This window comes from Pleurodeles waltl, chromosome 7 (assembly GCF_031143425.1).
Source record: "Pleurodeles waltl isolate 20211129_DDA chromosome 7, aPleWal1.hap1.20221129, whole genome shotgun sequence".
Lineage (NCBI taxonomy): Eukaryota > Metazoa > Chordata > Amphibia > Caudata > Salamandridae > Pleurodeles > Pleurodeles waltl.
The window spans coordinates 1,126,183,414-1,126,198,159 of NC_090446.1; the positions used below are offsets into that span (position 1 = coordinate 1,126,183,414).

At 43.2% G+C, this 14,746-nt stretch overlaps 1 protein-coding gene across 3 annotated transcripts in view; it reads right to left on the bottom strand.

Annotated features, from left to right (window-relative positions):
- GGA3 (golgi associated, gamma adaptin ear containing, ARF binding protein 3) overlaps window positions 1-14,746 on the bottom strand; it is a 525,496-nt gene that overhangs the window by 155,114 nt on the left and 355,636 nt on the right. For all 3 annotated transcript variants that reach the window (XM_069200128.1, XM_069200129.1, XM_069200130.1), the window contains one exon: window positions 127-208. In XM_069200128.1, coding sequence (XP_069056229.1) covers window positions 127-208 — 82 coding nt within the window. The remainder of the gene's footprint in view (window positions 1-126; window positions 209-14,746) is intronic.

A 14,746-nucleotide genomic window follows, 5' to 3' on the forward strand; every position in this document is an offset into this window, starting at 1 on the left:
TAAATTATGCATGCACACACAAACGACCTATCTGAGTTGCATGAAAGGAAGCAGGACATAATCATGTTGTTAGCATACTGTCCTTGGACAAGCAACCAGAGCTCTGGAAAGGGATCTCCATTTTACCTAAGCTGTCGTCGTTATCCTCTGTTTCACTGGCCATTTTGAATAATGTCAGTCTTTTGAGTTCACACCTTTCAAACAGCTCCTAAGGAGAAAATATAATGTCATTCTTATAAATTGCAGCGTACACGCCAAGGCAAAACAAACTGTAAATTACACAGTCAGAAAATTAAACACTTATTTTAAAATCCGTTGTAAGTAAAATCTGTAACTCTGAAATGAACCAGAAAGAAATTGGTGTCAACCAAGAAGCTAACAAAGAGATAAAAGTGGACTAAGAGACAAGGACATTTCTAGCAAGAAGCAGCTAATATTCCGTAAGCAAGGATCACATGACAAGTTATACAAACAATACAGTGCGCATTATACATCCTGAGATTTTAGCATGTCTGTTTATATTTTAGTGATACTGCCTCCATCCTCTCTTAATTGAAAAATGTCAGAAGAGCTGAAGAACCTTGTTGCTTTTACCGGATTTGTGCCACACAGAACTAAATACGCAGCAATCTCAAGAAGCTGAAATGTGACCACACAACTTTCATGTATGTCGCAATTCCACTATCCCATCAAGCTCTGCCCATACATTCATGTCAGGTAAAAGTGTGAATGAATCACAAATTGCTGCATTTGAAATACAGGTGTTTATTTTTATTCTCTATAACGCAAATACAAGTGTATTCACAGAGAACTGTCATCCAGCCTGTAGCTGTTTTGTACACAGGGATATTATCTTTCATGAGAAATATTAATTTACTCTACTAAATGTGCATATATTCTATTATATCATAATATATTCACTTACCCCCAATAATTTTCTTTTGTACAAATGCCGTCATTCTGCAACCAGGAAGGGGGGCAAATGATTCTTCATGTTATTTAGAAATCAAATTATCATATTTCATTGACTTCATTACCACAGTCCACTATTTGGCATTTCTCTGGAATTCCAATTTTATGATAAATTATTTTTGAGCTACACTATAACACCAGTTAACTATGATCATAACACTGAAAACTAGGTTTAAGTCTGCTAATAATAGGTTAGTTTGAGCTATTGTAATGCCTAGGCATCGTGTCAATGCAATTATGAAGACTGATTCAGGTTGAATTTTCTGGTTAATACGTGCATTCAACTTTGTCCAATATAAGTAGAGATGCTGGCATTCACAACCTAAATGAGTCTCAATGTTACCTACACCTGCTCACAATGAGTACAATGAGGACAAGCAGCTGTTGATTTCTAACCAGTTATCAGCATCTTATCAGGAGGCCACGGGCTCTTGGCCAAATCCATGGAGATGGAGACCTTTTACCTCTACTGTCCTGGGGCAGGCCCTACTAAGGCTCTGCAAATTGGGCCAAGCACAATTCTTTCTGCATCTGACCCTCAGCGGTATCGCAGGCGAGCAACCACAGGCTCCCCAGGAAGATTAGTGAAGGTGTTAGGCTCAAGAATCAATACCAATGCAGTGAAATAAAATCAACGTCTAGGCCAGTGTTTCTCTTTGTAGGAAAAGAAAAGTACTTTTATTACACAAAAACACAGAAGACCACTGCACTTTCAATTATGCACAAAGACCCGGTTCCTGGGTGCACAGCTTGGTGCTCTTAGGGGCCTCCACTGATTAGATTGTCACTTGGTTCTAGTGGGTCCCCCTCCTGTTCCTGTTACAGGGTCCATCCCTCCTATGAGACTCAGGGCACATCAGGTAAACTGGTGGCTGCAGCTCATACTTCACCCCACCCGTTGTATCTAGGTTAGCACACAGTTCCCCTCGGGCCTAGGCTAGATCAGTCTCTCACCAAGTTTGGGTTAACAGCTGCAGGCTGCACTCAGTACTCTTAGTACCTCACCAGTCCATGGTTGCAGTGCAGAGCCACGTTCAGTCTTCCGCAGCAGCAGGATCTTCACCAGCAGAGACCTGAGCTGCAGTAGTACGTGGCATTCCAGGAGAAGTGCAAGGCCATGTTCACTCTTCCTGCAGCAGTGCGATCTCACCAGTGGCAGGCAGGAGCCTCTTGGAAGTATGCTGCGGGCTTCTTCCGGTAGTACGGCGGCCACTCACCCATAGATGACTGTTCTTTGGTGCAGAATCACTAACCTCGGCACAAAGCACCTCGATGCAACAAACTTGAATCTTTGCAAGTCGCCCTCTACAGGTACCTCTATAGTCGCTCAGTTTTCGGCACTGGTTTCGACCCAATAACATACATCACAGTGTTGAAGTCACATAGTTCACTTACGGGGCACACGTCACAGCAGATGCCTATCCCTGCTTCAGTTGGGCCTACCACAAGGGCACACTATCCCAGGGGACTGGCAGCACCAAATGGGATATTTCATAATGATTGCATTACTTGACCTAGAAGTACTGCAAATTACTTTGGTGGTCTTGCTTCATGAGTCTCTACTGGACGGACCCTACATCTGTTCCTCCTGCAGGTTTGGTGCTTCCTTCCCTCACTCACAGGCAAGATATCTTGGCAACCAGGATAGTCAGAACCTCCTCCTTCCATCGGGCTCCAGAAAATGATCCCTCACTTCTGGGTGGTGGGGGTGACTGTCAGTGGGACACCAACCCCTGGCTGCTTCATAATCCCGAAATACCCTGGAGAGTACCCCCCCCTCCAAGTAGAAAAGACCACAATGATGATGGGTCTTCAGCTCCCATTTTTATACCGCTTTTGCAGACTGAGGATGTGTATTCCAGGTCTGCTTCTTGGAACCAGTTAGGGGCAGGTCCCCTTTCATGTGCCCTGGCCAGGCCACTTCAAAGGTCTGGCCTCTGTCTGCAAGGATGCTCTGCCCAGGAGAACAGTCTTCAGGTGGAGTACTCACCACAAAAATATTAAGAGATGGGAGCAGCCTGCACCTAGTTATTTATGACCCCCTTCACAGAGATCAGGAAGAGAGAAAAGAATCTGTGCCCCTTCATTGGACTCCTTTCCCTATAACCAGATACTGAACGCCTCACCCTATAGTCCCTCCAGCCACCAAATGGTAGCTGCAATCAGCGTCCTTTTCAGCCCAATGTACAAGGAAGCACAATGGCATTTCTACATAAAGTCTGTTTCCTCTTTCCTCACCAAAGTGAGCTACTCTCCTTCCCATCTAGGAGATGCCAGCAATGCACAAATGCTGTGTGGAGAAATGCAACCTCTCCCCCATCTTGTACTCTGGTACAGGTTGTCAGCTTCCAAAATAGAACTCACAGCACTTCTGCATGGCGCACTTCTGCATGGCAAACTACTGCTTCTAGCATACATGCATATGCACAATGCAGTGCATGGCATACCACTTATTCTAGCATACATCCACACGCACAATGCACTGCATGGCATACTAGTTTTTCTAGCATACATGCATGCTCAAAACACACAGAATATCACTTTTAGGATGCCAGGTTCATTGCAAACAGCACTACTTTAGATGAATGGGCCGGAAGGTGTGCATTGCTATCTAAAAGATAATAAACCTGCCAGTATTATTCACTAACATGGTATACTGCCGTCACTGCGCTCCGTGCATGAAAACCACGACAGGAATGGTAGTCCTCAATTCCTATGAGAGTGCTCAGAACTAGGTCAAGAACCTAGCATTGTCAATAGACAAGCCTAGGTCAATGCTGAAAACACAGACACAGAATTAGCGTGTGGCGTGCCCAAAATCAAAGGATGAGTATTACAGATGTGCAGCTCGGCACAGAGGGCAGAGGACACAAATGTACATCATGCAGGGGGCATTCCCGTCCCAAAGATGTTGCATGGTAAACTGCTGATTATGCTGTATTGATCTGGTTTTGTGACTCCTTCCATAATAAAGCAAACCTTTCTTTCATGTGTCACTGATATCTTGGGGGTTGATTTACAGTTTGGCAGACAAGGTACTCCGTCGCAAATGCAACAAAGTACCCTTGAACACGTACTGACGATCCGCCCGCCTCATTTAGAGGCAGGTGTATCATCAGCTTTCAGTGGACAGAGCTTCATCAAAAGAAGCATAGCTACAAAGGTCTGATAGAGTTGGGACCATCAGAGTAAAGCCATCACACTGACCCTCTACCAGTGTGATGGGTTTACTCTGATTTATTTTATTTCCTGTCCATTACTGCCTGGAAAAAAGCTGGCGGTGAGAGACTGGAAAATAATGACCCTCACACCTTGGAGAAAAAAACACCCATGGTGTGGGGTTTATTAGTTATTTGGTTCTGAAAAACTACAAGGGTAAATGTTGGTGGATAGCCATCAAAAACAATGGTGGTCACCCACCAAACTTTTTTTGTATTGCAAAGGAAATTGCTGTGATGTCAATGTAGAGAGATGACCATTGGGCCGCTGGTCATCTTTAAGTAGAACGTTCATCAGGGTAGCGACGTCAAGTCTTTCACCACCCTAGTGGACCGTACTCCGTCTACACCGGGCTAAATGTGGCCTACGGTTCCTTGCTGTTTCCATTTCTCTATTATAGTTGTCCGATACTCATGCTATTTCCTATTTCAAAAACATCTTTATAATATTGGGAAACATAATTTCTTAAAATAACGTTTTCCCAAGTCACTTTCCAATATCTATTTGAATTACTAATGACTGAAGTGAAACGATAAGTAAGGAATGAAAGCATCTAGAAAAATTGATAGTTTACGATACCTAAATGGTGCACATTATGACTATCGGATAAACAACAAAAGGGGGGGCAAAATGGGATATTTGGAGTGTAAACTCCTGGTCCAGTGCGTAAGGTTCCCAGTAATCAATAAATCAAAAAGGTTACGCACGGTTCCAAACGATATAGAGGGTTTCTTTCAAGAGGATGGTTCAATCAGTAGATGAAAACCGAAATTTTCGAAGCAAGAGCCCTCACTCACCTTTCGGTGACATGCTTCATCATTGGGCCCAGCTCCTCGTCAAGCCGGCGCTGCAATGCCTGACGGGCCCCACAAGGGGGCTCTTTGCCGGAGATCTTTTAAGAATCGTGTGAAGCCGGTCAGAAAAAACAAAGTGAAGGATTGGTATATGAAAAAAATATTAAAAATGACTAGAGGTACCTATTAATATTTTATTCTTCTGCTGATACCTCTGACATGGTTAAAAACCGATATGAGGGGAAATAGTGGAATAATGTCCACACACCTCATCAAAACCAGATAGGTATGGTTACTATGTCTCTTAATAAAGAATTTTCGAAAAAGAGACAGTGCCCACAGGATCCCCTGTGTCACTCAATGTAGTTGGTCAACATGTTTCTCGCTCTCTTCTCGTCAACAATCGATCTAATGCGATTCGTCAGGACCTAATTACATACCTAATCCTTATAAACCATGGATAATCCCAAAATTAAGGGAATCAAAACCCTCCAAAAACTAATGGTAGGGCCTCATCGGGGTAGTATCAGGCTTTAAAATCCACTCTGACTTTAAAAGACGACGGGCGCTACCGGGTCTCCTACGCCTGCTCCTTACCCCCGGGACTATTCATAACATGTGCTGGACAATAAGTATTCCTGTATACTTTACATTAGCTCCGTAGTTACTTTTTGGGAACATGTCCGACAGCAGTGTATCATTTTTTACCATGGTACCTGGATTAATTACTGTTTTCGTATTGTTAAGTGACCAGATTTTGGACATTTTCTCCACTATTTTCAAATGTATCTCCTTAAAGCAGAGGTGTGACAGAATTTCTACTTTCTTCGCGCTAATAGTTCATACTGCAAGATAGTTTTCATTGATGGCCTACCACAGTCTGAAGATCCAAAATAAAAATACTTAATATTCCCATTGGGGAAAGGGACAAGGGTATTATTATTTTTTTAACTAAAAACACTGTTCTCTTGCAACCTCTCTTCAAAATGTTTTGTCTCCCCCGCTACTAGCATGTCCTGACAAATTTTCCCTACTTGGTACCCTGCTCCTGGTTCAGGTCTTTCACTTCCAAACTCACCTCCTTTATATGGCCGGAGAGCGGCATCGCGTGGCTTTCAGCTCTGCACGGAAATCTCCTTATGAGGGCAGAATGGGGATACCAGACATTTACATTTACTATCTGGCGGCCCAGTTGGTACCAGTTAACGAGTGGTTCAATGGGGATGGGATGACCAGGCCTATCGCCTGGAACCCTGCCACCTGGGGCTCGATGGCCTACTGGGATGGCTACACAGTGGTCCAGCTCCCCAGGCCACCCCTGATTGTATGCCGGTGGCGGTGCGGTGTTGGAGGGCAGCTCTGCGGCTGACGGGCTAGGATCGGCGCTTTACTAGGATGACGCCCCTGTGGCAGGGCACATGGCTGCAGCAGGTGTCCCAGGTTGGTGGGCTTTAGACAATGGGATAACATTGGGATTATCTACCTGGGGATGTGTGCTGTGGCGACCGTTTGTTGTCCTTCCAGCAGCTGAAAGACCACTATGCTGTGGCCAATAACCAATTCTTTCGCTTCCTCCAGATGTGCCATGCCCTGCGGGTTTACCTGCCACATGGCTTGTCCCTTCCTGATCATAGCCCCCTCGAGGCAAAACTTCTCATGGGACGCCTGGGGAAGGATGCCATTACCCAAATCTATTGTTAGTTGCTTATCAATGCGCCGGATGGCCTCGTCAGGCTGCAGGTGAGATGGACAGCCTGGGTGGGAGATCTGGCGCCAGGCTGCAGGCGAGGTGGACAGCCTGGGTGGGAGATTTAGATGAGGATGATTGGAGGAAGGCGTACCTTGCACCTAGGGAACTGGCTATATCAGCAAGGTTGATGATGGTGCAGCTAAATTATTTACACATGACATCTCTCTCCACACTGCGCATGAGACTTGTGTGTTCGGCGACCCCTCCTGGCTGCCTGAGGTATGGTCATCTAGAGGCGCATCTACTGCACGTGGCCTGGGAGTGCCTCCCTTTTGGGTGGGCATGGAGCGGGAGATTTCTGAGGTTCTGGGGCACTGGATTGAGTTGACAGCCAGGGAGGCATTGTTTTGCCTTTTGGAAGAGTTGGGGGGCCAAGATCTGATCGAATATTTGTGGGGGTCGCGTACCTGGTGGCTGAAAGAGACATTGCACAGTTACGGAGTAGCCTGGTGGTGCCTTCGATCTCGAAATGGTGAGCAGGGGTTGATCGGTGCCCTCAACTACAAAAGCCGAATTATGAGGTACGTGGCTGCCCTAAGAAATATGAGACAATGTGGGGGAAATGGCGGGCCCACAATGGGTTGAATTTTTGAGCAGTGTAATTATGTTTTGCTTCAAGCAAAGGGGAGTGTTATCAATTGTCAACTGCAAGATTTGTACCTTAGTTAAAAGTGATACATAAGGGAGAGAGTATCCTGCGGTACCCATTACGAAAGCTTTTCTCTCTCCCCTTCCGCACCAAAAAAGTGTGATTCTTCATTTATTTTAGCCTACCACAGTCTCCCACAATCTAGGGTTCATTTATTTTCATGGCTGTCACTGTGGCTTGATTTATGCATTTTTCAGGGAATAACCTTTCTCACAGGAGTGACTGGCATCTGTATCGCCCCAAAAAGAAACGTTATATAACATTTTAATTTATCATAGTTTTTTGCGTTTGTATTGTGATTGACTACATAATAAACAATAGGTTGGACATTGTCACCATCACTTGATGAGGTGTATATGCTATGTTAAAGGCAGCATGAAATCACTTACACATCTCAGTACCTGGACTGTATTGACTAATTTGTTAACCAACACTGCTTTTGAATCCAATAGTGGAAAAAAGAATATAAAGAAAAATCGACCCACAATAGAGAGCCATTGTGGGTTGGCATTCGACGACTTAGGGGGTTGGCATAATTCCTCCTCTGGTCAATAACCAAAAGGAGAAAAAAATAGACAATGGACAAATTACAGACTCTGTCACTAGATGGCAGATTAAGGCACAGTGTGTTAACCAATAAAAGAGTCACGCTGAAAAATTTAACGTATATATCTGTTGCAAATTTGAAGAATCCTACGCTCCAAGGTATAGTCCACCTTTTTAAGAAAGACTCATATTCAATTTGACAATTGCCCGTAATGATTTTTGTTTCAATGTGGGTCATCTTATATCCTGATACATGCCCAAAATAGAAGTATAAGTCTCAAGTGAAGTACAATACCATTAAGTCATACAGGGCGATGTTAGATTGTCATTCTTTTATCTCTCGTCTGATGATGGCAGTGGTTTAGTGTATTTGCATGGCAATGGGCTTGATGTACATTGGAAAGGGTTCACGGTTCCACTTGTATTCTTGAAAGATGGCATAGTCTCATTACTATAACAGGTGTTTGGATTACAATAAAAAGATGACTATTGTTTAGAAACTATGGCGACAGCGCATTCATTCCAGTGTATTCCAGAAATCATCTTTTCAGCTTTTCAATGTCAATTATTACTGTTCAATAGAGAGGGCTTTACTCTGAATGGTACAGTCAGTACAATGAGATCAACAGTGTGTATGTCGCTGTGTTAGTACTTGCCATGTTCTTTTGCTGCTCTGTTCGTCTATCAGACTTCTATTTTCTTTTATTTTGACAGGAAAACAAACCTTTTCCTTAGCAGGTTTAACCTAATCAAATTCATGGATTAGTACATGGACGTATCCATCTTCTAGATCTATGGGACATCTTGAAGCCTTGCTTTTTCTTTTTTTTTTTAAACAAAGTTTTATTAAGTTTTCAATCAATACCATCAACTTTTGCTCGCCCTGAGCGGTACAACGGTCAGTAATTATTCACATATTATATTGTAGTTGTTGAGTAAAGGCAGACGGCACATAAATAGTGTCAATACAAGCGATGTAATGTAAGAATCACTACAGGCCTACCCATTATACACAGTCAACTGACCTGTCTCCTATGCCCACCTAGGCAGGGGTCATAGGCCCGCACATATGACCCCTTCGCAGTATAGCCCTCAATTGTGGATTCCCCACATATGGGTGCCCCAGGCATTCTGCTATGTGTAGTAGATAGGGAGGATTAGTTGGATTCAATTACTGGATCGTCTACGGGCAGAGGAGAGTGTTCAGGTGTAAATAGGTTAGATTCCTTTAGGCAGCCCACTAGATGATCCTAAGCTTTCGACAGCCCACCAGGTGATCCCAAGCTTTAATGACCATGTCCTAGGAGCCCGACGATAATCTCCTTAAGCTCCAGCACCATGCAGAAAGTGGTTGAGCATTATTCCTCATTTTACACTTTCCTTCTGTTTTTAATCTTGGTCCCGGTCTTATTCCATTGATTAATTAAATTGACTCGCTCCTATTAAGACTGGGAACCAATTTTAGCTTTCACTCTCCTGCCAGGATTAGCGCCTGACCGCAACACCAGGTCTTGTAGTGTCCGATACCACGGCTGCTACCTAAAAGATCTCCGGCAAAGAGCCCCCTTAAGGGGAGCCCGTCAGACATTGCAGCGCCGGTCTGACGAGGAGCTACCCGATGATGAAGCATGACATCCTCTCGGATGTGTGAGGGCTCTTGCTCCTGAACTTTAATGTTCCCCTAGTGATTATATTTTTCCATTTGGAACAGTGTACACCTTTTTTGTATGTTCAGTTATTTGGGAGACCGTACACTGGACCAACTAATCTCCCAGTCCCTCCCTTTGTTGATCCCAAGCTTTAGCCATCGACCCCCGAAACCCCTCTTTCCTCCTGGAAACTGGGTTCCTGGAACAGAACCTTGCTTTCAAATCCTGCCCATCGAAGAAGCTCTTCTTTCCATTTAATCAAACTTGGGCCTCTGGGCGCCATGGTGATTTCTCGCTTTGCCAGTATCATGGCGAGATCCACAAATCTGGTGGTATTTTTGAGGGAATCCCTCTAGTAGACATGCCAGTGAAGTGTGTGGGATGGACTTTAGGGTAACCATGTTACTGCATGCTACCACCTCCTCCACATACTCAGTTAATTCAGGGCCAGACCATACCATGTGGAGCATTTCAGCCCCTTGGGTTGTGCACCTGGGACAGGTCGCTATCGCAACTCGAAAGAGGCATGCGATCTTGCTGGGGGTGAGGTACTGTTGGTGTAAGAAATAAAAATGGATTAACTTAACACAAGTGTTCCTCAACACCTTGTTTGTATTGGTGAGTATCGAGGATGTCCAGTCTGTGCTGGAGATTGGAAATGCAATATCCTCTTCCCATTTTCTTGTTTTTCTCTCAAAGGTATGATTATATCAGTCTGTAAGGCTGGGGTGGGGGGTTCGGGGAGAGAGGGTGTTGGGCTAAGCCAATGCACCAATGGGTGCGCAGGGTTGCTGTCTGTAATGAGATTTGTGTTTTGACCGCTGACTTCACGTTGCACTTAGCCAAGCAGCACACCGTCACATTAGTGACCACCAACTTCGTTTTTGCCTATTGACTTTATTTTAGCATTAGCCACTGCCACGTTAGAGGTGCATATGTTAGAAATGCAGAGGCTGCAAGTATTTTTCCATGCTCATGTTATACAATGTGCTTTTTGCTCATGTTTTTATTCTGTGTGTCCTTTCTTACCAAGGGCTTAGGCTGAATGTACTAGGATGATGTTTATGGTACGGCAGGGAATGGTTTTGTTTTGAAAGAGGGCACCTTGGGATCTTGGCCAATTCCGATGTGTTATTTTCTTTTTCACAATTTCGACGTGTTCCTTTCAAAACTGACCGGAAGTAGCCAGCATTTTTGAATAACCAATTGCGGAGCGAGGTGGGGTTTTCTAGAAATCTCCTCTCTGGCTTGTTTAAGGTATATAAGAGACCCAGGATTGGCGGTGGGGAAATTCAGATACTTCAATCAGGATTGAGACGTCAATGCCTGACATCCCGTGAGGGCAGATCTCACTTTCTCCTTGCAGCCGATCTTAAGGGTATATGGCTTGAAGCTACTGAGAGAAAGATGAAGGAACAACTGTGCCCCATAGTGATACATTTTTACTAATTATTTGCTTTGCATTGTGTATGGATATATATAAAAACAGGTGTCTGTATCTTTGCATGTATATATTTGCTGTTTATAGATTGAAGATTCATGGAACATGTTTTCATCTTATTGCTGACCACATTTTAAACATTTTACTTTCGGTTGTACTGATCTTCCTTTACAAGCCTTGCAGAGTGATTTAATAAATGTCTTCTTTAGAGCCAGAGGTGCTTTCCAGAGATTCTTTTCAGTGTATGTGTATTTCAGCTCGATCAGCAGTAAAGCAAAACACTTTGGCATAGTCGGCAGGATAAAGGAAGGTTGGAGGTTGAGAGTGTACAATTTAAAAGTGAAAATATGTTTGGCAGCTGAAAATGCATGTGAAATTAAAATGCCTTATGATGTCTTGGCAAATGCGTTTTATTGTTTATCAGGACTTTTTGAATTTTGGGATGGGTGCCTGAGTAAAACAGAATTATTAAATGTTCTTGTATGTTTTATAAAGGTGCTTTTTTAACATTATGATGTCCCTTTTGTTCTTGACAGGAGGGGTCGGATACTCCTCTCTGCTTACAGGAAAATGAATGAGAGGTGTAAGCAGTTAGAATATGAAAATCAGAAATTAGAGAAACAACTTATTAACACAAAAAATACTGTAACTATGCTGTCTTGTCAGAATAAGTTATTACAAGATAAGGCTGATATCTACCAAGCCGTCGCAGGGACAGCTGATTTTTCAAACTCTAGTGATGCAAAGCATTAAAACAGTGGGGGCCAGGATGAGCCAGAGGAGCAGAACGTAGTTCGTGCTCAGCCAGTATATACAGAGATTAAAAAAAAGAGTAATCCACAGAATTTGGCAGGAGTTAAAATACATTCTTTAGAAGATTACACCCAGCAAGAAGTTAAGGATGTTAAAGATATATTGACAGAGCTTTTGCTCAGTAAAATGTGGATGATTAATTCAAACAAGTCACAGGGACCTCTCAAAATGTGACGTTTCTAGGGATTCAGTGGAATCAAGGAAATAGAGATGTGTAGCTACATGCGAAACAAAGGATTTTGCATTTTGTCACTCCCCACACTAAGCAAGAGACACAGTGATTCATGGGATTGTTTGATTTTTAGAGACAGTATGTCCCTCATTTGAGTCAAATCTTAACCCTTTGGTACAAAGTGACAAGAAAAAAACATGAGTTTGAATGGGGTGAACAGCAGCAGTGTGCGTGTGATTTGGCAAAAGAAGTAATTCAACAGGGTTTAGACTTGCGGCCAATGGAAGGAAGGAGACATTGAGTTGCATGTAACTGTCTAGGGACAATATGTAAATTGGAGCAGGTGGCAAAAGCAGGGACGAACAAGGGTGCCCCTGGAATTCCAGGCTAAAAAATTATCTGATGGGACTCTGAAAAACTGGAGAGAGCATTTAAATGAAGCCCTCCAGATTCTGAATAACAGATCATTAAAAATGCTGAAAAACTCCTGATACAACCACATGTGGTCACCAACACCATCATGTACTGGGAAATAAAACCTGGAGCTTCAGATCCTTACAGAGGCACACCAGAATCTGCATGGATCCATTTGGCGGAAGTTGTGTTTCACAGACCAAAGTCCTGCATGAGAATAATGCAGAGTACCATGGATGTTCTATCAACCTGTTTGATTGCAATTCTAATGGAACCAACTGCATGGCTTATTATCACCTGGTGACTGCTGCCAGTCACATTAAGCATGTTTAAATTGCCAGTTGGCTTTTCTCGTATGGGAACCTCACTTTCACCTACATTCCAGCAAACATTACATGATTAGCACTCATGATGTTTCCTTCTAACTCTACACATACTTGTCATCCTAGAGACACTATCCAATTAAGTGAAGACTGTGATTCAGACATTCAGTTATTATCCCAATCAGAATATATAAGTTTAAGTCTTTCTATTGTAGGTGTGTCTGGTTTAGCTGTTCATAATACCTGAATGATCAATATGTTAGCATGTCTAATGGTTAAAAAATATTATTTACATTTCTATTGCTTTCTATTGATTGCTCTTATTATTTCATTATGTTGCTGTGTACAACGCATACCTAATTTGTTTGTAATGTTTTAAAAGAATAAAATAAGTTGATTTTAGGACTATAGGGTACATGAGTCATTGGTCAAAAGGGTGGAGTGTAATGATATTTGTGTTTTGAAAAGTGACTCCACGTTGCACTTAGCCTATTAGCACACCGTCACATTAGTGACCACCAACTTAATTTTTGGCTATTGACTTTATTTTAGCATGAGCCACTGACAGGTTAGAGGTGCAGATGTTAGAAATGCAGAGGCCGCAAGTATTTTTCCATGCCCATGTTATACAATGTGCTTTTTGCTCATGCTTTTAATCTGCGTGTCTGCGTGTTCTTTCTCACCAAGGGCTTAGGCTGTTAAGAATGTACTAGAATTATGATTATGGTACGGCAGGGAACAGTTTTGTTTTGAGAGAGGGCACATTGGGATCTCGGGCAATTCCAAAATGTTCCTTTCAAAACTGATCTGAAGTAGCTGGCATTTTTTAATTACCAATTGCGGAGTGAGGTGGGGTTTTCTAGAAATCTCCTCTCTGGCTTGTTTAAGGTATATAAGAGACCAAGGATTGGTGGTGGGGAGATTCAGAGACCTCAATCAGGACTGAGACGTCAATGCCTGACCTCTCGTGAGGGCAGATCTCTCTTTCTCCTTGCAGCCGATCTTAGGGGTCTTCGGTTTGAAGCTACTGAGAGAAAGATGAAAAAGCAACTGTGCCACATGGTGATGAATTTTGACTAATTATTTGCTTTGCATTGTGTATGAATATATATATAAATAAATATAGCTATCAGTATCTTTGCATGTACATATTTGCTGTTTAGAGATTGAAGATTCTTGGTATATGTTTTCATCTTATTGTTCACCACATTTTAAACGTGCACTTTCGGTTGTACTGGCCTTCCTTTTCAAGCCTTGCAGAGTGATTTAATAAAGGTCTTCTTTCGACTAAGAGGTACATTCCAAAGATTTATTTAGTGTGTGTGTATTTCAGCTCGGTCAGCAGTAAAGAAAAACACTGTCACAGCACGATGTACAAGAAATTGGCCAATGGGTATGTCAAACCTATTAGAGAATTTGTCAAAGGACATAAGTTTCCCGTCTCGGTAGAGGTCTCCCACCCACATGACCCCATATTGGGATCAATCTGCAAGTCCTCCTAGCACAGTGCCAGCGGTTATTTGTTCTAGTCTTCTTAACAGGAGGTCTGGTGAGTAGAGCTCAGTCACCCAACTCATCATTGACCCCACCCAAAATGCAGGACACACCTAGACCAACCTGTAAAAACCGTCAACTCCTGGATTACCAACTGCGTCAATATCATTGCTCCCATCAAGACCAGTAGACACAGGAGATCCACCAAGCAGGCACAATGGTACACCCAAAAACTGAGAACAGCAAACGGCCACTGCAAGCAACTCGAAAGAAGATGGGACACAAGCAAGGACACCTCAGTCAGGACCACCCTCAAGACCTCCCTCAACCTCTACCACTGGCTTCAGAGAGAGAGAGAGAGAGAGAGAGAGAGAGAGAGAGAGAGAGAGAGAGAGAGAGAGAGACAAAGAGGAAAGCCCTAGCTGGCCTCATGGAGTCCTGTTCCAACCACAGCAAAAAACTCTTCAAAATTCTCAGAGTTTGCTAACCCCGCTGCCACGGAAAACAGCA